The sequence below is a fragment of the Otolemur garnettii genome, unplaced genomic scaffold, assembly GCF_000181295.1.
Source record: "Otolemur garnettii isolate 467f Iridium unplaced genomic scaffold, OtoGar3 scaffold00101, whole genome shotgun sequence".
Lineage (NCBI taxonomy): Eukaryota > Metazoa > Chordata > Mammalia > Primates > Galagidae > Otolemur > Otolemur garnettii.
In genome coordinates, this window is record NW_003852496.1 from 5,929,747 (window position 1) to 5,952,485 (window position 22,739).

The 22,739-nt window shown below is 55.5% G+C and overlaps 1 protein-coding gene across 1 annotated transcript in view; it reads left to right on the forward strand.

Annotated features, from left to right (window-relative positions):
* The window catches only part of PLXND1 (plexin D1), a gene marked incomplete at its 5' end in the record, with an annotated part of 53,809 nt that overhangs the window by 22,104 nt on the left and 8,966 nt on the right, over positions 1-22,739 (forward strand). The window contains 20 exons of the mRNA XM_012809217.2: positions 1,285-1,474; positions 1,624-1,732; positions 2,189-2,291; positions 8,619-8,723; positions 11,492-11,581; positions 11,793-11,886; positions 13,135-13,289; positions 13,985-14,136; positions 14,731-14,830; positions 14,922-15,061; positions 15,695-15,862; positions 15,951-16,041; positions 16,277-16,540; positions 16,632-16,781; positions 17,642-17,756; positions 19,789-19,896; positions 19,987-20,099; positions 21,010-21,114; positions 21,632-21,762; positions 22,085-22,283. Coding sequence (XP_012664671.1) covers positions 1,285-1,474; positions 1,624-1,732; positions 2,189-2,291; positions 8,619-8,723; positions 11,492-11,581; positions 11,793-11,886; positions 13,135-13,289; positions 13,985-14,136; positions 14,731-14,830; positions 14,922-15,061; positions 15,695-15,862; positions 15,951-16,041; positions 16,277-16,540; positions 16,632-16,781; positions 17,642-17,756; positions 19,789-19,896; positions 19,987-20,099; positions 21,010-21,114; positions 21,632-21,762; positions 22,085-22,283 — 2,682 coding nt within the window. The remainder of the gene's footprint in view (positions 1-1,284; positions 1,475-1,623; positions 1,733-2,188; positions 2,292-8,618; positions 8,724-11,491; positions 11,582-11,792; positions 11,887-13,134; positions 13,290-13,984; positions 14,137-14,730; positions 14,831-14,921; positions 15,062-15,694; positions 15,863-15,950; positions 16,042-16,276; positions 16,541-16,631; positions 16,782-17,641; positions 17,757-19,788; positions 19,897-19,986; positions 20,100-21,009; positions 21,115-21,631; positions 21,763-22,084; positions 22,284-22,739) is intronic.

Below are 22,739 nucleotides of genomic sequence, written 5' to 3' on the forward strand. Positions count from 1 at the left end.
AAAAAAAAAAAAAAAGGAATGGGAGGAGAGGAGTCCTCATTCTTCCTTTTTTCCAGGCCCACAGGGGAGGGGGCAGAGGGCCCAGGGCTATTTCCTGTTTTCAGAGGTGGATCAGCCTATAGCTTGGGGGCAGGAAGGCTGTAGCAGATAGGGGTGGTGGGGAGCTCCAGCCCTGGCAAGGGGCGGGGGCTGAGGGTTAGATGGGCCTGGGTCTCACCCAGCCTGCTCTCAGTGACTTGTCTGGGGATTGGAGTTCTCACCTATCACCCTGAGCCTGGGACTGCTCTGCACCTGGGCTCCCGTGTCTGTCCCCATCATCACATGTCACAGAACCCTTCCTGCACCTTATCACCTCAGCAGACTGGGCTGGGGCTCTCCATTCATTCTGTTATATGTCAGATATTCCTGAGCACTGAGCACAGTTCTAGACTCTGGGACACATCAGAGACCAAGATAGAGCCCCTGTCCCTTGAGGAGCTGACATGCTGGTAGGGAGAGAGAATAAGGAAGATAAAAACATCAAGGTAGTGCTGAGCCTGTGTAGAGAAAGAGCACGTGGCCAGGCGCAATGGCTCACATCTGTAATCACGGCACTTGGGGAGAGTTGCTTGAGCTCAGGAGTGGAAAACCAGTCTGAGCAAGAGCAAGACCCGCATCTCTACCAAAAATAGAACAAATCTGGGTGTTGTAGGGACACCTATAGTCCCAGCTACTCAGGAGGCTGAGGCAAGAGGATCACTTAAACCCCAGAGTTTGAGGTCACTGTGAGCTATGACAGCACAGCACTTTAGTCTGGGACAACAGAGCAAGGCTCTGTCTTCAAAAAAAAAAAAAAGCAGAACAGAGAGGTGGGGAGAGAGGAGGGGATGCTGACAATTTAGACCAGTTCAAGGGTGGAAGGGGCAGCAGGCAGTGCTCACTGCAACCAGATATAAAGGACGCATGTCAAGGTGGGTGTCTGGGGAAGTGTTCCCAGCAGAGGGAACTGGCGGCACGAGGGCCCTGAGGTGGGAGCAAGGTCGCGTGTTGGGAGAAGTCACAGGGTTCAGATTGTCCAGAGCCTTCCTGACTGCTGTGAGATGATGAGTTTCATCTTGCAGATGGAGAAACAGACGCAAAGGGTCACATGTCGGGTGCAGCCCTCTGGTCCTGGGTCCTGGCTACTGCCACAACACCTCTTTCGCTAGAGGATACTTGGGCAGGGCCAGACCCCAGGTGGGTACTCAGCCCTGGGTCAGGCCTGTGAGGAGGGTATGGCTGGAGCTGAGTGTCCTGTACCCCCAGGGCATGATCCTGCAGATCTCCGGCAGCCTGCCCAGCCTCAGCGGCATGGAGATGGCCTGTGACTACGGGAACAACTTCCGCACCGTGGCCCGGGTGCCTGGGCCTGCCTTCGGCCATCAGATCGGCCATCAGATCGCCTACTGCAACCTCCTGCCAAGGGACCGGTTCCCACCCTTCCCACCCCACCGTGGTAAGTACTCGTGGGCTGTGGGTACAGCTCTGGGAGGGGCATGATGGCAGAATCTCAGGCATGGGGGCTACAGGGGCTCCACACAGCAGCCTCTGATGTTGGTGGAGATCACCTGCCCTGTGACTTCTCCTGTCTCCCATCCATTCCAGACCATGTGACCGTGGAGATGTCTCTGAGGGTCAACGGGCGGAACATCGTTGGAGCCAATTTCACCATCTATGACTGTAGCCGCATGGGACAAGTGTACCCCCACACAGCGTGAGTGGGTTGGGGGGCTTATCTCCAGGTGGGAAGAGGAACTGCATCCCTAGGGAAGGGTCTTTGTTCTCAGGGAGCTCCTTGGAAGAAAAATCATGGTGTCTTACAGGTAGACAGGACTCCGGTCATTGACTCACCAGCTCATTATTCCTGCAGCAAACTCTTACCCCCCCCTCCCCCAGTGTCTGGATTCTGCCCAGTGCCAGGTTGGTAGGGGCAGAGAGAGTGCTTAATTACACTTAATGTAGTCTCCTGAAGGCCCTGCCAATCTAATTCCTCTCTGTGTATCTCTTGCAGCTAGGAACTCACCACCTTACAGGGTGCCCAACCCCTCCCAGGCAGCTCCAGTGATGAGACAGACCATTCCCTGTGCTGGGATCTGCCTTCGGGGTTCCTAGGGGCAGATGTGAGGGGACGGGTGGGAAGCCAAGCCTGAGAGGCCCCCTTGTCTTCCAGCTGCACCAGCTGCCTATCAACACAGTGGCCTTGTTTCTGGTGTACCAAGAAGCACACCTGTGTCTCCAACCAGTCTCGGTGCGAGGCCTCACCAAACCCCATGGTAAGCCAGGAGGGGAGCCCCCCTCCACCTTCACTGTTTCATTACCTTTTAAACAAATTTCGTACCTTTGAAACATTCCCATGTGTTTGCATGTTTATTTTTCCTTAGTCTTGGATTGAGCAGCTATGTGGGGCTCACTACACACCATTGCACATTTAACTGGTCCCCTATTGCTGGACACAGTACTCATCCCACGTCTCTTTTATGCATTTTCTTTTTTGAAGAAATAGGGTCTTGCTCTGTTGCCCAGGCTACGGTACAGTGGCACCATCATAGGTCATTGTAGGCTTGAATTCCTGGGCTCAAGGATCCCATCTCTTGTGGGCTGACAGCATGACTGAAGTAGCCAACATGAGGCCTAGTGCTTTACTCCCCACAGAAGGTTACGGGGGCCCTATTCTGGGCATGCACCCCAGGCAAGTAGCCCTAGTCCCAGAGCATCTGAAGCCCCAGCATCCTGGCACTGGGCTGAGGGAACCCTCAAAGCCAGTCTGTGCCCAGCGGTGCTAAGGAGGGGGCTGCAGGGCCTCAGCCTGGGCTCTGCTCTCGGCACCTGCTGCCTGATCCTCATAACTGCCTGGAAAGAGACTCCACAGCAGGGATACTTCAATCAGAGGGGGTGCATGGCCAGGTCCGGTGGCTCATGCCTGTAATGTTAGCACTGGTGTAATGCTCGTGGAGGCCAAAGTGGGAAGATCATTTAAGCCCAAGAGTTTAAGACTGGGGTGAGCTATTATGACGCCACTGCACTCTACCCAGGGCACTCTACCTGAAGCTAGACCCTGTCTCAAAAAAAAAGTCACAGTGATGTGGGCTTCGGACACTGGGGAGAGCCCTGTGGTGGGCATGTGGCTGAATCATAGGGGAGCCCCAACCCACTATCCTGGACCTCAGGATCCCACAGTCAGGGAATCCTGACTTTGGCTTGGGGACTCCATCTCAATCACATCTCTTCCTTCCAACCCCTAGCCCTAGGGCTGGGGACATGGTAGGGACTCAGGTATGTCAGAAAGAAGCACCCAGAGGGGTGGTAGGGCGAGGGGACCCAGCCTCATCACTTTTGAGTCAGAGTGCAGAGTGCCTTCTGTGTGCCTGAGGATGCACTAGCCACTGGGACGAAACCAGTTAGACATAGTCCTGCCGTCCCAGCAGGAGCCCAGACCCTCAGGAGTGAGTTGTGGCTGTGCCATCCTGGGCAAGCTGCTGAGTCCCTCTACACCTCTGTTTCACCATTTGTAAAATGGGGCATCTCAAGGGTCAGAGTCAGGATTTGGAATTGCACCAGATCCATTCATTCGGTCATTTGTCAGATATTCCTGAGCACTGAGCACAGTTCTAGACTCTGGGACACATCAGAGACCAAGATAGACCCCTGTCCCTTGAGGAGCTGACATGCTGGTAGGGAAGAGAGAATAAGGAAGATAAAAACATCAAGGTAGTGCTGAGCCTGCGTAGAGAAAGAGCATGTGGCCAGGTGCACTGGCTCACCTGTAATCACGGCACTTTGGGAGAGTTGCTTGACTCAGGAGTGGGAGACCAGTAAGGCGCCAGCTCTGTACCTGGCACATTGTACCACCACATTGCTTGGGAGCTGATGGCTACTCTGGGTGGGCTGGCCAGGAAGGACTTCACTTGAGAAGGGACCTCTCTGTCTAGTCTTGAGAGGTGCCTCGGAGCTCCCAGCTGGGTGGTGTTTTTGTGGCAGCCCCCACCAGACCGCTGTCCCCCATGTCTGCAGTTCTTCAGGTCAGAAGCTGGTGTAGGGCATGGAGGGAGCCTGACCATCATCTAGGAGCAGGAAAGGGGGCCTCTGCCTGGGCCTGGAGGAAGCCCTGAGCTGATGCTTAGCTGGACATTTAGTTAAGTGCCAGTTGACCCAGGAGGCGCCGTGCCTTTCTGGGCTGGGCAGTTCTCACCCACCAGGGCCCCCCAGAAGCTGGAAGCAGAAATGACCCCAGGAAGGGGGATGCTAGGACCTGGGTGTCCTGTCACTTTCCCTGTCCCTCATGGTCCCCACATGAAGGAAGTGGGGGTGCTCGCAATTTTCAGGGGCCTGGGGGATGTAGCCTCCCTGCAGTGGCTTCTGTAAGGTGGTGTGACATTAGGTCTTGCAAACAATGAGGGTCTGGGTGGATAGGAGGTGAGTCCCTGGGTGGAGGACACAGCGTGAACCATACCATGGAAGCCAGTGCAGAGAGTGGCTTAGTAGGAACATGGGGGAGGCCCATGGGGTGTAGAAAGGAAGGGAGGGACCAGGTCAGGTAGATTCAGGGTCCCTGGGTCACTCTGCTCTGCTGGATTGGGACACCAGCTCTCACCCCTCAAGCCAGGGAGAGAACATTTGAGAGCTGCAAGGACTCCTCCAGCCTCAGTTTCCCAGCTGGCCCGTGAGGGATCCATGCCCACCGCACTCTGTTCTCTATGAGCTCTGGCTGGGTGACAGGTGAGGCTCTCCGTGAACCATGTGTGCTGGGCCCACATCAGGGTTCACTGTGGCCCTGTCCCCGTCCTGTTCTCCTGCCTTCTCCGACCTGCCCAGAGTCAGCCGTGGTTTCTGAGCCTGCAGGCCATGGCCTGTCCCATGTTCCAGCAAAGGGAGTGGCCACTTGCCCTTTTGGGGTGTTGATTGCTGGGCTTGGGATAGGAGGGGTCCCAGATCCTTTGGTGGCAAGCAGGAATAGCCTGGCCTAGACTGGTTTTAATCCCTCAGAATTAATGGTGAGTGAAAAGTCAAGGTGGAATCAGGCACTGCTGGATCCAGGGGTTCCAACAGTGCCAGCAAGGCTCCCCGCCCCTCTGGGTGGGCTCTGTGCTCCAGCAGACATTCCCCTCCCTGCACTGAGATGGCCTCAGCAGCTCCAGGCTGGCTTCTGACACCCCTGCCCCCCAGCCCCAGGAAACCAGACAGCTTCTTTTTCTCACTGGCCCTGCAGAAGTCCTGTAGTTGGGGCTTGTTGCTGAATTAGGGTCACTTACGCTTCCTGAGCCATTTTCTGAGGCCAGGGTGGCCCTGGGCACCTGCCTGTCCCTGGGGATGGGGAGTCAGGTCAGTCTTCCCAAACTGCAGGCCTGTGGGGGAGGAGGTTCTCCCAAGGCAAGGCAGACACACTTAGCAAATGGTGGCAGCCGATAGCCTCACCAGCTGGCTCCATGGAGGTGTAGCAGACGCCCCGGGGTGAGATGAGGGGCAAGAACCGCAGGAGAGCACAGATATCTAGGGTGGATGCAAGCATCCAAGTGGCCATGGGTGACAAGTGGTCACAGGGAGTAGGATGGCACTCAGGGATGGCCCTATTATTATTCATTCCTCCCGCCCCAACCCTCACCCCCCGCCCCTGCACTCAGCCACCTACCCATGGGAGGGAGGATGCCGGGAGGATGGAGATGCTGGGCCCCCAGCCAGCTGCGAAGCAGACCTGGCAGCATCTGTGAAAACTGATTGGAAACATGTGGGTTCTAGTCCCTAGGATTCCATGGGGCTTTCCCACAGGACAGCACAGGACAGCAGCCTGGGGCCTGCTAGGAGCCTGGGATGGCTCTATCAAGAGGTTTCTCCCTGAATAGCTCCATCCTGTAGGTGAAAACACGGAGGCCCAGAGGGGCAGCACCTGTGTGTTCACACAGTGAGCCGGACACCAGCTCCTCCCACCCCACCCTTGGGGCCAGTCAAGGCCCCTGTGGTCTGCACCGGGTGCTGTCCCCCAGGAAACTCACACCGTGTCCTTGTGGCCAGCAAACTGGACGACCACAGCTTTCCTGTGCTGCCCATCCTACCATGGGCACAACACGGAGCTTCCCTGGGCTCCAGCTCCCTGGCCTGCAAAATGGGTGTGACAATAGTGTCCACCTGGGAGGAGATGCTGTGAATTAATTCTGTGCTGCGGGAGCTGCTGCAGCTGCGAGTATTAGCTTCAGCATCATTTATTATTTTTGGCATTGGCAGCCCTTGAGGTCTGGTTTTGTCCTGAGGTCCCTGAGAGGTCCCTGTTCTGCCTGCAAGGAGCTCCCTGTCTGATCTAGAATAAAGAAAAAAGGTCCTAGGAAGGCCCCAAAGTTTGTGCTGAGGCCCTTGGCCCTGGCTGGGTGACTTCAAGGGGACACACATGGCCCACTGGTGCCTTTGCTTCCTGGCCTGATTCTCACCCAAACGCTTCCCTAGCCTGACTTGGGCAGGAGGAGCACAGAGCAGGAAGCCCCTGGGCTGGAGGGTCCCTGCTGGGCTCCTTGGTATGGGTGTGGGTGTGGCTGCTCCAGGGTCCCCGATTCTGTCCTCGCTCATGGTCCCAGCAGGTCAGACTCTCTGGCTCACTGAGAGCAGGTCCAGGTGGACAGGGCAGCCACAGCCCCGCCCCCTCCCCCAGGCCTCAGTTTCTTATTCTGTACAATGGGGCATGGAGCCTAGGAGCCTGGAGACAGCAGTCCCCAAATCAGGCCTCCAGTCTCCAGCAGCAGGGCACAGGCCCAGAGGAACCTTGGAGTGAGACGTGAGGGGCTTCAGAGCCCAATCCTGCCCTCTGCCCTCTGCAGCCCTCACCCTTTTGAACCCCAGGACCTCCTCTCCCTCTGTCCCTCCTCCCTTTTTCCCTTCTCTCTTTCCTCCCTCCTCTTTAGTCCTCCCTTCCTCCCTCCCCTCCTCCTTCTTTCTTGCTTTGCTCCTCACCCTCCCTCCTCCTTTCCTTCCTTCCACGAAGCAGCCACTGCTCTGCTGGGCCTTAGAGACTCCACCTCCAACAAAGGGGACAATGACCTGTCACCCGCTATGCTGCCCAGGGCCTTCTTCGGAGTATCTGGGGAATAGCACCTTCACCCAGAGGCTGTGACACATACTGGGCAGAGAGGAGGGCTGTCCCCTCAAGCCTAGTGGTACCAGGGCCCTTTTAAATTGTTCTCCTGGGCCAGGCGTGATGGTTCGTGCCTATAACCCCAGCACTTTGAGAGGCTGAGGTTGGAGGATTGCTGAGGCCAGGAGTTCGAGACCAGTCTGGGCAACATATTAAGACCCAGTCTCTACAAATGTTTGTTTTTTTTTATTTTAATGGGGGGTAAGGGATTTTTGGGTTTTTTTTTTTTTGAGAGACAGTCTCACTTTATTGCCCTTGGTAGAGTGCTGTGGAGTCACAGCTCACAGCAATCTCTAACTCCTGGGTTTAGGTGATTCTCCTGCCTCAGCCTCCCAAGTAGCTGGGACTACAGGCGTCCATCACAATGCCTGGCTATTTTTTGTTGCAGTTTGGCCGGGGCCAGGTTTGAACCTGCCACCCTCAGTATATGGGACCAGCGCCCTACTTACTGAGCCACAGGTGCCGCTCAATTCTTTTTTTTTTTTTTTTGAGATAAGTCTCACTTTGTCACACTGTGTAGAGTGCTATGGCATCACAGCTCATAGCAACCTCAAACTCTTGGGCTTAAGCAATTCTCTTGCCACAGCCTCCCAAGTAGCTGGGACTATAGGTACCTGCCACAACACCCAGCTATTTTTAGAGACGAGGTCTCTCTCTGGCTCTGGTTCAGGCTGGTCTCGAACCTGTGAGCTTAGGCAATCCACCCACCTCAGCCTCTCAGAGTGCTAGGATTACAGACATGAGTCACTGCTCCTGGCCTCTACAAAATATTTTGTAAAAAAGAATTAAGTGGGCATGATGGTACATGCCTATAGTCCCAGCTACTGGGGGGTGGGAGGCAGAGTGAGGCAGGAGGATTCTTTGACCCCAGGAGTTTGAGTTAGCTGGGAGCTGTGACAATGCCACTTCACTCCAGCCTGGGCAATAGAACAAGATCCCATCTCTAAAAAAAATAAGAAAAATTGTCCTCCTGGAAATTCTAGTTTTCATGGCCGCTATTTTTCATGGGCTGTTCAGAAGCCTAGGGTTTCTTTTTTCTGAATTGCTTAACTCATGTCAGTTTGCAAATAGGAGTTTCACACCTGGGTGGAGTCTCAGAGAGTGGGCGCCACCCCTTGTCCTACAGTTGGGACGGGGAGGAGAGCTGGGCTTTGAACGCAGCCTCTCTGAGGCCAGGGAGCAGTCACAGAGGAATCTGGCTTCACCAGTGGGCAGGTAATTTTGTCTCTGCCTCAGTTTCCTCACTAATAACTGGGCTTGTAAGATCTGCCCTAGGGTCTCCATGAGGATCAAACTAGGCAGTGTGAGGCGGCCTGGGCACAGGCCCTGTGGGGACTTTGTCATGAATGTTTTCTTACCACCCAGCCTGCCTGGTGCCTCCCAGGGAGGCCAGATGGCATGGGGCAGGATGGGCTCAGTGAATCTTCCTGCTTCTTCTCTGAAACACCCCTGTATGTGCATGACCCTCCTCTTGTTTCCACCACAGAGACCCCAGGACTGCCCCCAGACCCTGCCTTCACCCCTGGCACCCGTACCCACTGGCGGCTCCCAGGACATCCTAGTGCCTCTGGCCAATGCTGCCTTTTTCCAAGTAAGTAGAGGCCGGGCCAGACTGGGGTGGGCTGGGAGGAGGCTGGGAGCATGCAGGCCAACTGTCCCTCAGGTCCATGATCATGACCCTGCTCTGGGCTGACAACTGATGCTTTGGCGCCTGTGTGGGCTTTGCTATTCTTTCTCTGAGTTTCCAAGTTCCGTGTGAGAAAGCCCCACTCCGGTTGCACAAGGCTGGGAAAAGGGGAGTGGTGACAAGGGCCAGGCCCACAGCTGCTACGGCCTGGCCAGTGCCCCAGGGGTGGATGTTGGGACCTGCCCTGCCCTCCCCCAGGCGAGCCTGCCTGTGCAGTTCGTGGCTTCTGTGTCTTCCCTAGAGAATGACCAGAGAGCCCCTTTCCACCCTGTCCCCCGTTGTCCAACAGGAGACAGTGAGGCCCAGGATAGGGAGTATGTGATGCTGGTCATGCAGCCTGGGCCACACAGTGTGGACTGGACTGCGTTCATCCTTGACTGCCAACCCAGTGCTCTTCCCTGCACCCAGCTCTGTCCCCCATCAGGCTGGGGGGGATGGCACACAGCCCCTTTCTGGGCCCCTTCTGGAGGAGCGTGCTGGGTGGGAAGCTTTCACGTTGACGCTATCTGGAAGTGAGCCAGCCAGCCCTCCCCAGCTCCCAGGGACTCACCATCTGTCGCTCCCACACAGGAGCTGAGGCCCAGAGGGCTGTCACACGTGGGGGCCACGTGCCAGGCATCTGGGATGTATCGTGAAGCCTTGTGGCAGGGGCTGGGGCCTTGGGAGGCCAGGGAGGAGCCTGTCCTCTGCCCTCAAGCCCCACCCTTCAAGGGGCCTGGGCATGTTGGAAGGGCACTTCTGCCCCCCGAGCTACAGGAGCCTGGGACAGGGAGGCCCAAGCACTGCTCTGAGTCCCAGCTGATTCCTTCCAGCTGTGTCATGGGGCAAGTCTACTGTCACTGGGCTGCAGGGCTTCCTGCCCTCCTGCCCTCCTGCCCTCCTGCCCCCAGGCCTGCTTCTGGAACATTGAGACAAGCCTGGGAGTAGGGCCTGGGCTCTGCAGCAACCCTGTTTGCTGACCTACACCCTGGAACCCTAGGATAGGCTAGATCTGCCATCCCTAGACAGCCAAGGACTCAGACGATGCACCCTCTTCCAGATCAGTACAGCAGGGGATAAAATGGGCCTTTGGTCTAGTCATCAGCCACCTTCCTATATGAGCTTCCTGGGTGGGGCCCCAGAAAGGGGAAGATTGACTTGCTTTCTCCTTAGGGTGTCACATCTGTCACTGTCAGGCACATAAACAGGGTGCCTGTCATGCAGCTGGCTGGGGGCTTAGCTTAATACATGAAGCTCGGGTTCGTTCACTCAGCAAATATGTACTGTGTTTCCCCGAAAATAAGACACTGTCTTATATTTATTTTTTCTTAGGAAGACACACTATGGCTTATTTTCAGGGGATGTCTTCCTCTATGTGCTGAAATGCATGGCATGGCTATGCAGATCACACTCATCACTAGGTCTTATTATTGGTGTATATTTAACAAATGCATAGAAATCCTGCTAGGGCTTATTTTTTGGGTAGGTCTTATTTTCAGGGAAACACAGTACTGATGCTATTCCTGTGACAGCAAGATGAGACTGGGGAATTGAACCCTGTTTTTTCATTCAACAAACATCTATTGAATACCTCCTGCATACTAATAATAGCAAGCACATATTAGGCACCTACAGTGTGCAGCTCACCAAGAAACACAGTCTCTAGTTTCCCCAGCAACCCTGCAAGACAGGGAAGCCTATTCCATTTGTACAGTTAAGAAAAACTAAGGCTCAGAGAGAGCAACTTGCATAACATCACATAGCTACGAACTAGCTGAGGTGGGATTTGAATCCAGGCTGAGTAAGGTAGAACCTGAGCTTTGCCACCTGCTTTCTGCTGCCCTTGGAGGTGGGTATCAGAGGGGCCTTTTCCCACTGGCTTAGGAGACAGGTATAAACAGAATCGGGGCAAGGGGCTGAGCGTGGGGCCTGACACAGCTGGGGGAAGGCCTTAGGAGCTTCACAGAGTCCCCAGCACACACCCAAATAGTCATGCTGAATGAATGAACACTTCATCAAATGAGGGGTACTCTGATTGGAGGAGAGCACCTGGGAAGGCTTTGGAGTGTGGGACATTTGAACTGGATTTTGATAGTCGTGTTGAGTTTTGCTGGGTGGTAAAAAGGGAGATGGGCTGTTGAGGGGGAGGAGGGTGTTTGGGCAAGGGCTGGGGGCAGGAGAGTCTGTGCTGTGTTGAAGAGTGTCGGGTTTATCTGGGCCAGGGCCTTATAGCATAGAAGTGGGAAGGCTCTGGTTTAGGCCACTGTGGGATATTGGAGAGGCTGTTTTTTCTTTCTCTGAGACAGGGTCTCGCTCTGTTGCCCAGGCTGGAGTACAGTGCCATATCGTAGCTCACTGCAGCCTCTAATTCCTGGCTCAAGTGATCCTCCCATCTTTGCCACCCAAAGTGCTAGGACCACAGGCATGAACCATCGCACCTGGCTGAGAGGCTTTTTAGTGGCACAGAGAGCACAAGGCCAAAGTTCTAGGTGTTTGTTCACTCCTTGCCTCCTCAGGCATTGGGCATGATGGCAGGAAGGGAATTCTAGGGGGTGGCATGGCCCAGGCAAAGGCTCATTAGACCCAAGCCCACTTTTTAGGGCAGCAGTCTGTGAAGTACCAGCAGTTGTAGAGGGCAGTGTGTGCAGGCTTGGCTCTCTTCAAAACCCCTTTCTCCTCCCTGTTTCCTGCAGGGTTCAGCCCTAGAGTGTAGCTTTGGGCTGGAGGAGATCTTCGAGGCTGTATGGGAAAATGAGTCTGTTGTACGCTGCAACCAAGTGGTGGTGAGTGGTGTGGCTCCAAGTGAGAGGGAGGCTCCAATGAGTGGCCTGCCCAAGTTCAGACACTGTATCCCTTCCTCCCCACCCTGTCCACCTTGCCCTTTGGTTGTCCATCCCAACAGCCTTGCCCTCATCTGTCTCCATGACCCGCCTCACCCCCGCAGAGACCCGGACACCACCCAGGTTCCTCATGCTCTTTCCTATGCTTTTGCAGCTGCACACAGCCCAGAAGAGCCAGGTGTTTCCACTCAGCCTACAACTAAAGGGGTGGCCAGCCCGATTCCTGGACAGCCCTGACCCCATGACAGGTGGGGGCACCTCCACCCACTGCACATGGCCACACCGGACTCAGCACAGAGGGAAGGGCTCAACCTTGGGGGAGTCATTTTGCTGGTTGCCACACGGTCCCAGGACTTACCCTGGGGTTCCCCAGCACACAAGCAGACTTGGGTCTCAGCCCTACCATTCCACCAGGCACCATGAGGCCCTCAGTCATCTCCACACCAATGCCTGTGCAATTTTGGCAGCTCACTAAGCCTTAGCCTTCTGTGTCTCATGTGAGAGAAGGGCACTGTCACTTTACGGAGGGCCTGGTAGGGATTTGATGAGCTGATGCACGCCAGCCTTGAGAACAGTGTCTGGTGTAGTTTGTGCCCCCAAGTGGTGGTTGGTGCTGTCACTGGTGCCATATGTTTTGAATCAACCCTCTGGGGGTCCATCTGACTGTAGGGAATCTTAGACATTCCTGGTGGACCTGGGGGCCTCCAGATTCCCACTATTAAGACCATAGAAGCCAGACATGGTGGCCCATGCCAGTAATCCTAGCACTCTGGGAGCCTCAGGTGGGTAGCTCGCTTGAGCTCAGGAGTTTGACTCTACTAAAAAAAATAAATAAATAATAGAAAAACTAGCCAGGTGTTGTGTTGGGCGCCTGTAGTCCCATCTACTCAGAGGCTGAGGCAGGAGGCTCGCTTGAGCCCAAGTGTTTGAGGTTGCTGTGAGCTATGATGATGCCACAGCACTCAACCCTAGGGTGACACTGAGTGAGACTCTGTCTAAAAAAAAAAAAGGCCCCAGAACATTCCTGTACACCTGAGACACTGAAGGGCCTTCTCTGCCCTCCTCCTGGGGCCACTCAAGAGTTTGAGGTCCCGGAGTCCTCAAAACCTGTACTGCTCAGGGGCTCCTCAACATTCCAGAATCCCTGCTCTGCTGCTCACCTGCTGTGTGAGCCTGAGCAAGTCACTCCTCTCTGAGCCTCAGTCTCTTCTCTGTAAAATGGGTCTGATTAATAGCTTGCACCTGATGGAATCAGTAGCTCTCATGTTCCTGCAGAGAGAGGGGATTAATGCGGCTGTGGACAGACACAGGGCTTTGGAGAAGGTGCTAACAATCTCACAGAGTCCTGACCTTCAGAACCAGGACCTGCCTCTGTGGGGGACACCATAGTGACAGGGTGAAGTCCTCTGGATAGTCAGTGAAGTGGAGGAGACAATGGTAATGGGGGCCCATGCCACAGAGTTGGGCTGACCCGTGTTGCCCCGTGTCTCCCCTAGTTGTGGTCTACAACTGTGCCATGGGCAGCCCCGACTGTTCCCAGTGCCTGGGCCGTGAGGACCAGGGTCATCTGTGCATGTGGAGTGATGGCTGCCGCCTGCGGGGCCCCATGCAGCCCCTGCCTGGCGCCTGCCCTGCCCCAGAGATCCGTGAGGTAAGCACACCCCATGGAGACCCCTTGAACCCACACCCCCGTCTGGGCACACGCTCATTACCGCACGCAGGTCTCACATCCTCAGGGTCTCATGGGCACACGTGTCCGTGGGCAGGTACCCCCATAGGTGCATGCCTGTGGTGTCAGACAAAGTGCCCTGGCTCATGGAGTGGGGGCTGCGGTGGGGGAGGCAGGTACAGTGAACAAGGAAAGGAGTAAGTTGTATCTTATATAGAAGGTAATGAGCGCTATGGAGAAAAATCACGGACAGGGGCATCGGAAATGTGGGTGGAGGAGACTCCGGGGCTGAGTATCACTAGTTTTTATAGTGAAGTCCAGAAACCTTGGTAATTGAGGCCACTAATAACTCCTAAGCCTCTGTTTTAATTAAGAAAATCATCCAAGAAGTATTCTGGTTGTCTCAGCCTGGGGCAGATGACTACCTCATGCCTGGTCAGCTCTGGCTGGGACACAGGGTCCTGTGGTTAGACATGGCCACTGGGAGCCGCCCTCATTGTCCCCCGAGTGGCATCCCCAGACCCGTATAAGTTCAGTAACACAGGCATATCCTGTCGGCCGAATGACTTGCTATCTCAGCCCTCCCTGCACCTCCCTGGCTGCCTGTGACTGTGGGAAGAGAAGCCTCCTGGCCCCCCAGCCTCAGACCCATACGCCCTTCTCTGGTCACCTGGCAGATTGAGCCCCTGAGTGGCCCCCTGGATGGAGGGACCCTGCTGACCATCCGTGGCAGGAACCTGGGCAGGCGACTTAGTGACGTGGCCCATGGCGTGTGGATCGGCAGCGTGGCCTGTGAGCCGCTGGCCGACAGATACATGGTGTCCGAGGAGTGAGTAGCATCAGTGCCCCAGCCCCCACCCTCTCCCCAAACTCTGCTCCTCTCTGGGAGCCTCTGTCATTGGGGCCTCTGGACTTTGCTCAAGCCGTTTCCACCACTCATCCAGCCCTGTTCTGCTTGGGACTGCCTTCTTTATCTTTCCTGATTGGGCTCCAATGCCCACTCCTCTGGGAAGCCCCCCACCCCCATGTGCCCCTAGCGGCCCTTCCTTCCACATAAGCCTTGCTCTGATGGAAGTATTTGCAGCTAAAACTTGGGGGCGACCAGCCTTGTGTAAAGATCTGGGTTTGCAGCTATTGGATCTGTCCCAGAGGGGTCCCAGGAAGTGTTTGTGAGCAGGAAGGAAGTTGGGGTTCCTTTTGGGCAGCCCTAGCTCAGGCTTGTAGATGAGACCGTCAGTCTGCCAGCCAAGTAATCAGCTCATGGTCAGAGGCTATCTCATCCCCTACCTCTTGGCTTACAACTGTAGAACTATGGGAAACACGTGGGGTAGGGGGTGAGCTCCTGAGCCTGGCACCAGGGTGGCCCTTGAGGGTCCCCAGAACCCACTGCCTGCTCCTGCTGACCATAGCTACCTCCTCTCAGGATCGTGTGTGCCACAGGGCCAGCCCCAGGGCTGTTTTCAGATGTGGTGACAGTGAACGCCTCCAAGGAGGGCAGGTCTCGGGAGCGCTTCTCCTACGTGGTAAGGGGGGCTGCACCCTGCCGTCTGGCCCAGGCCCCACCCATACCCCTGCAGCCTGGCCGAGGCCTAATTGCTGCCTTCCTCCCCACAGCTGCCCCTGGTCAACTCCCTGGAGCCTGCCATGGGCCCCCAGGCAGGCGGCACCAGGATCACCATCCATGGGAGTGACCTCCATGTGGGCTCGGAGCTCCAGGTCCTAGTCAATGGCACAGACCCCTGCACAGAGCTCATGTAAGGCCCTGGGCCAGGCCCAGAGAATCCCACAGGGTTGGTGGGCTGGCGAGCTTGGGCAACATCCTTGTACCAAGTATCACCCAGGTCTTCACTGGCTATGTCCCCTTAGGCAAGCCCCTCCCTTCTCTGAGTCTCAGTTTCCTCTGGTAAGAACAGTCCCAGTGAGTTGTGGACAGTGCTCAGTGCCCGGCATGCCCCAGGTGCTCCATAAGTGACAGCTGAGTGAAATGATGACGCTGTACACTCTGGGATCCTGTGTCTGGCCCAGGGGTGTGGTTAATGGCAGGGTTATTGTCTGGAGCCTCTTGGCGAAATACTGTTGTTTTTATTATGTACTTACTATGTGCCAGGCCCCACGGGTGGGCATAGCTGGGGACACCAAGAGGAGCCCAATGTAGCCCTCAAGGGGAAGGTAGACACACCCATAGGAAATACAAACCTCCGTGGGCCCAGGATTGGGAGAAAAGTGCTTGAGGGCTCTGTTAAAGGGAGCAGAGATGAAGTTGGGACCAGGCAAGGAGGCCTTGAACCTGGGCCAAGCACGTGGGCCTGTGTCCTGGGGTGTGGGGGCATCGGCAGTGGGTGGCAGCAGGAGGGACCCCCCGCCGACAACGCCCATTACCCCGACAGGCGCAGGGACAGCAGCATCACCTGCACCATGCCTGCGGGGGCCCTGCCAGCCGCCGTGCCCGTTTGCGTGCGCTTCGAGCACCGGGGCTGTGTGCACGGCAACCTCACCTTCTGGTACATGCAGAACCCGGTCATCACGGCCATCAGTCCCCGTCGCAGCCCTGTCAGGTGAGGCCCAGACCCCCTCCATCCCCACTGGCCAGGCCTGGATCTCTGGAGCAGCGGGTGAGCTGATGGGTTTTGCTGCCCCCCACAGCGGTGGCAGGACCATCACGGTGGCTGGCGAGCGTTTCCACATGGTGCAGAATGTGTCCATGGCCGTACACCACATTGGCCGGGAGCCCACGGTGAGGGGGCCGGGACTGGCAGGTGGGAGGTGAGCGGGGGCCCTGACTGGCCAGGCCTCCTCGGTGACATCTGTGCACCCCCTGTTCCTTTCTGCGTCTCCTGGTCTCTGTCTTTCTGTCATGGGTCTCTCCCTGCCTCTCTTTCTCTCTCTCTGTCTCCGTAAACCTCACGCTCCCATTTCTCTATCCTGTCCATCCTGTGTCCTGGCCTTGGCCCCGGGCCCTCCCACACCAGCTCTGCAAGGTTCTCAACTCCACCCTCATCACTTGCCCATCTCCTGGGGCCCTGAGCAATGCGTCAGCACCCGTGGACTTCTTCATCAATGGCCGGGCCTATGCGGACGAGGTGGCTGTGGCCGAGGAGCTGCTGGAGCCTGAGGAGGCGCAGCGGGGCAGCAGGTTCCGCCTGGACTACCTCCCCAACCCGCAGTTCTCCACAGCCAAGAGGGAGAAGTGGATCAAGCACCACCCCGGGGAGCCTCTCACCCTGGTCATCCATGTGAGCGCAGCAGGTGCCGGGCAGACGGGAGTAAGCGGTGGGTGCAGCTGGCTTGGCGAGCATCTCCGAGTGCCCCCTTTTGCACCCACAGAAGGAGCAGGACAGCCTGGGGCTCCAGAGTCATGAGTACCGCGTCAAGATTGGCCAAGTGGCCTGTGACATCCAGATCGTCTCAGATAGAGTCATCCACTGCTCAGTCAACGAGTCCCTGGGAGCCACCGAGGGGCAGCTGCCCATCACAGTGAGTGCACAGGACGCTGGAGGTAGAGGTGGACCTGGCCCCCAGACCAGAACTCACTGAGCATGTGCACACCCAGTAGCTTAGGCAAATGAGGCAAAGCAGAGCTCTTCATCCCCACTTAACAGATGAGGAAACTGAGGCCCAAGAACTTAGTGACCTGCTAAAGTTCAGTGATCTGCCCATGTGGGCCTGATGGGGCTAGACTTTCCAAAGCCATAAGAAGTTGCCCCTGTCCCACGTCTTTCTGTCATGGGTCTCAGGGACCCATGGGAGGGACTGTCCCACCTACAGCCTGAGCTGCCAGTCATCAGGTAAAGGCCTGGAGAGGAGGGAAGCAGGAGGAGCAGAGTAGGTCCAGAAAATGGGATCTGTTCTGCGCTGTACCTACTTACACACCTCCTGTGATGAGGAGCTCACTCCCTCCCTGGCAACAACACATGTCCCTCCAGGACAGCTCCCTTTGGCCCACACCTCAGTCCCATGCCTGCCCTCTGAGTCCTCACACCCAGCTGCCCCCTGGTCCCAGGGCAGCCCTACAGATACTCAGGGACAGCATCCAGGCCCCGTGAACCGCCCTTTTCTGGCTCCTCTGCTGCTGCTTCCAGCCTATCACAGCCCCCACATTGACTCTCGGTTCTGTGCCAGGCCAAGGGCCTGACAAGCATCACCTCACGTAGCCCTCACAGTGTCCCCAGGAGGTGGACGTGGTTATCTCTATGTTATTGATGTGGCATCTGAGGCTCAGAGAGGTTAGATGACTTTCCCAAGGCCAGCGAGGGGAAAAGCTCACAGCAACTTAGGTGAAGAGCTGCGGTGCAAGTCTGTGAAAGCTTCAACCCCCTTCTCCCACCTCTGTGCAGATCCAGGTAGGAAACTTTAACCAGACCATTGCCACACTGCAGCTGGGGGGCAGCGAGACGGCCATCATCGTGTCCATCGTCATCTGTAGCGTCCTGCTGCTGCTCTCCGTGGTGGGTAAGGAGCCCTGCCCTCGGGACCCTTGGAGGGCAGACCTGCCCACCTTTCCCCAGGCCCTCTGAAGAGTAGCAGATAAGAGGGGTCAAGGTGAACTGAGGGCACAGTTTAGACAAAGGCTTAGAGGTGGGAACAGGTGAGGAACCCAGAGGCAGGGGCAGGTGCACCCTGGCAACAGCACCAATGGCTGGCAGATGGTAGATGTCGGAAGAACGTGCTGGGCCCAGGCCATGGGCCCTGAATGCCAAGCAGAGGAATTTAGAACTGTGTTCTCCAGTCAGCGGGAAGCTACTGAAGGCACTTTAAGAGAGGGTTGTTCAGGGAAGCTTGACCTACATGTCTGGAGGGCAATACCACTCTTAAAATAATGGTTATACAGTAACATGCTCAAGGTAGCAGAGAAGGTGCACCCCTCCTTCACTGCTGGAGAGAATGGAGAATGGCACGACTGCTTTGGAAAACAGTTCCTCAAAATGTTAAACGTACAGTTAGGCAATGACTCAGTGTTTCACTTGTAGGGGGTCTGCTTGAGAGAAATTATAACATGTCCACACAAACACTTGTTATTTATAACATCATTATTTATAATAACCAAGAGGTCCAAACAACCCCAGTGCCCATCAGCTACTAAATGGATAAATTGTGATATATCCGTACACGGAAACATTATCCAGCCATAGAAAGGAGTGAAGTGCTAATACCTGTACGGCCTGATGAACCTTGAAAATGGGATGCTAATGAAAGAAGCTGCTACATGTTGCGAGATTCCATCTTCATGTCCAGAATAGACAAATCCATGGAGACGGAAGCTGATTAGTGGTTGCGAGGGGCTGGGGCAGTGACTGCCTAATGGATGCGGGTATTCTTGGGGCAATAAAACGCTCTAAAATTAGATAGCAGACATGGTTATCTCTGTGTTATTGATGTGGCATCTGTGTACAACTCTGTGAATATACAGGGTGGCCATAAAGTTTTTGTGCAATTTAAAATAGTTTGAAATAGTTGTCTCTTTTAAATCGCGCAAGAACTTTATGGCCACCCTGTACTACAAACCATTGAGTTGCACACTTTAAATGGATGGATTATGTGATCCGTGTGTTCTATCTCAATGAAGCTATTTAAATAAAATGAATACATTCAAGGAAAAAATTCTAGATAAAAGGGGAAAAATACCATCATTAATACCCTGTATATTTTCATATATTTTTGGTCTCTTTTCTAAAAATACTGTATATATAAAATATTTTTATACATCATATATATATATATATATACACACACACACCCTCCTCCGGCACCAGAAAAGGATTATAACGTAAAATTGCTTCATAATATGCTTTTTAAAGTTTCTTAATTCACAAGTAACACCTGGTCATTGAAGAAGGAACAGAAAATGCCAAAAAGCAGAAAGAAAACAAATCACTCAGAATTCTCTCCCTCAGAAAAAGCCACTCTTTTTTTTTTTTTTTTTTTTTGAGACAGAGCCTCAAGCTGTCCCCCTGGGTAGAGTGCTGTGGCATCACAGCTCACAGCAATCTCCAACTCCTGGGCTTAAGCGATTCTCTTGCCTTGGCCTCCCAAGTAGCTGGGACTACAGGCGCCCGCCACAATACCTGGCCATTTTTTGCTTGTAGTTGTCATTATTCTTTGGCAGGCCCAGGCTGGATTTGAACCCTCCAGCTCTGGTGTATGTGGCTGGCACCTTTGCCACTTGAGCTACAGGAGCTGAGCCAGAAAAAGCCACTCTTAACCACTGTGTTACACACACACTTCTTTTTCTAAGAGCTGGTCATCAAGGGGTGCTTTGCCGGCCATTTTTCTGTGCTCTCTGCCCTGGAGGGGCTTGGTGCCCTGGGAGGGGGACCGCGGGGCTGAGGGTGCCTGGTCCCCACTCCACACTCTGCCCTGGAAGAGCTGGAGCCAAGGCAGTGAGCAGAGCCTCTTCCTCTAGGCCCCAGCCCTGCATACAGCAGGTGCCAATAAAGGCTTTCCAAAGGGCTTTCGAGGCCTGACCCTTCTCCGTTGCCCACAGCGCTGTTTGTCTTCTGCACCAAGAGCCGCCGTGCAGAGCGCTACTGGCAGAAGACCCTGCTGCAGATGGAGGAGATGGAATCTCAGATCCGCGAGGAAATCCGCAAAGGTAGTGAGTGGGGACTGTCAGGCCCGGGCCTGAGCTTTCCCGTCTGAGGGGTGGGCTCTCATCTGCTCACACTGCCTGCGTATCCACCAGGCTTTGCCGAGCTGCAGACGGATATGACAGACTTGACCAAGGAGCTGAACCGCAGCCAGGGCATCCCCTTCCTGGAGTATAAGCACTTCGTGACCCGAACCTTCTTCCCCAAGGTCAGCCTGGACCCTGCCAGCCTAGAGAGCCTGTTGCGCAGTGTAAAACCCGCACAGCTGTCCCCAGCAGTCCTGGCCACCTGCCCTGGATGGCCAAGGGAAGGGGACCCCAATTTCTCCCCCATTTTCATTCTCAGCTAATTTGATGTTTAACTGTGAAGCCAGTGGCTGGCCCCACTCTCCTGGGGTGCTGGGCCTGCCTCTCCCTCGCTGAAGGGCACGGGGGTGGCCAAGGCTGCCTGGCCAGCCTTTCTCATCTCTGGGACCCTTCCCAGCCAGGCTTCTCTTGGTCTCTACACCCCTCCTCCTGTTCTCTAGATTCCACCCATCCCTTCCATGCTCCCCACACCTCTTCTTGCCCTTTCGGGGCCACTGCCCTCTTCCGCCACTCCCCTAGCCTGTCTAGGCATTTGTGCCAGTGACCAGCACCTCCCTTGTCCCAGCCACATCCTTCCCCTGTAGCAAGCAAAGCAAGCCCATGTCTGACTGTTACAAGCCCCAGAGGCTCTTCTCAGCCTCAGGATGAAGCTCAGACTCCCATGGCAGCCCTTGACCGTGTGGTTCTTACCAGCCTCTCTACCTCAGTTTCCCACGCGGCACACTGAGCTGCTTTTGCATCCCCCTAAGCCTCACGACCTCTTGCATTGCCCCCACCAACTGCTTCCTTTACCTGTGACCCCTCCAGAGAGTCTACTGGGACACCCTCCCCACTCCTGTGGAATCCCAGGGCCTCCGGGCCTGGCCCTCTACCTCTTATTCTTTACATGAGGTTATTTCTGTGTCAGTTTCCCCCAGCAGGGTCCCACTGGGCCAGCCAAGGCCAGTGCCCTTTTCAGTTTGTGAGCAACCCTTGCATGCCAGGCAGGGGGGGCCTCCGCCCTGCTGAGACGCCAGGGGTCTGCCTCTACAGTGTTCTTCCCTCTACGAAGAGAGCTATGTACTGCCCTCCCAGACCCGCAACTCCCAGGGCAGCTCCCCGGTGCAGGAGACCCACCCACTGCTGGGAGAGTGGAAGGTGAGTACCCCCTCCATACATACGCTGTGCGGGCTGTTTCAGACAACCCTACCCACCCCGGGTCCCCCTTCCCAGATCATCTAATCCATTAATCCCAATCTTGGAGAGCTGGGAGTCATCTGTGATGATAAGGTACTGAGCCCTCTGTCCCAGGGGGAGTTCAAGCAGCCATTCAGGCTGGTGTAAGTACTGACCCCCCAGGCCAGGTCGAGAGGACAGAGGGTTGGGTCCACCTGCACACTCCATGCACCTGCTGCTTGGAGATTGGAAGGTGAGAGTCTCCCACCCTGGAATGCTGGGTTATCTCTTGAAATACCCTCTGCTAGGCCCCGTTTTTCAACTCAGCTCCCATTGTTCCCAGTCATAGGGAGTTAGGAGGCATCCACACTGGACGGCAGTGAGTTCCCCATTCCATGAGGCACACAAGCAGCCTTTCATGGTACCATAACCACTGGGTCCTAGGCCAGGCAGGGGCACTGGGTCCCTCTGGGCATCTCATCACCAATTGCTTCTGCAGATTCCTGAGAGCTGCCGGCCCAACATGGAAGAGGGTATCAGCCTGTTCTCCTCACTGCTCAACAACAAGCACTTCCTCATCATCTTCGTCCATGCACTGGAACAGCAGAAGGACTTTGCGGTGCGCGACAGGTCAGGCTGCAAGGGACTTGGAGTGGGCTGGGGGAAGAGCAGCCTGTCCAAGGCTGCAGAGCATCAGGTCCTGGGGCTCTGGGACTCCTGAGCTACCCCCATATCTCATTCCTTCCCTTCCTGGGCCTAGATACCTAAGATATGGGCTTATGGGGCATGGTGGTCACTGTCAATGTTAGCTACAGTAGTCCCTTCTCCAACCCCACTCACCCTGTCTGTAGGAGCCACACACACAGGCACACCTGGGGTCCCTGGGTCCAGGGACAAGGCAGCACTGAGGCCCTGGGACTACAGGTGCTGATGCCCACCATGCCACCTGCAGGTGCAGCCTGGCATCCCTGCTGACAATTGCACTCCATGGCAAGCTGGAGTACTACACCAGCATCATGAAGGAGCTGCTGGTGGACCTCATCGACGCCTCTGCTGCCAAGAACCCCAAGCTCATGCTGCGGCGCACAGAGTCCGTGGTGGAGAAGATGCTGACCAACTGGATGTCCATCTGCATGTACAGCTGTCTGCGGGTGAGGCGCTGGGCGGGAGATGGATCCCAGTAACAGCAGTGGCCACCACCTCCTCAGCTGTATCCTGGTAGATCTGATGTCAGATCTTCAGGCCGACTGCCAGGAGGGCTTGTCACATCTTCTGCAGATGTGGAAGGAGGGTCTGGGGCAGGGGCAGGACCATAGGACCCATTACACAGATGGGGAAACTGAGGCCAGAGGAGGCCGGGCCCACTCTCTGCAAGGGCTCGGAGCATGCTTGGAGCAGAACAGATGTTGTTTTGGGGGCCTTGTCCCTAGACGTTGTTTTCTCAGTCATTTAATCCTCCCTGGTGTGGCCTTGGGCCAATGTTCTGAATTCAGGGGATAAATGAGACCCCAGCCCAGTCCTTGAGTTCTCCTGGGCATACAGGACAGATGTATAAACAAATTAAAACATAGAGTGATAAAGGCTACACAGCAAATCTCAACCCATTG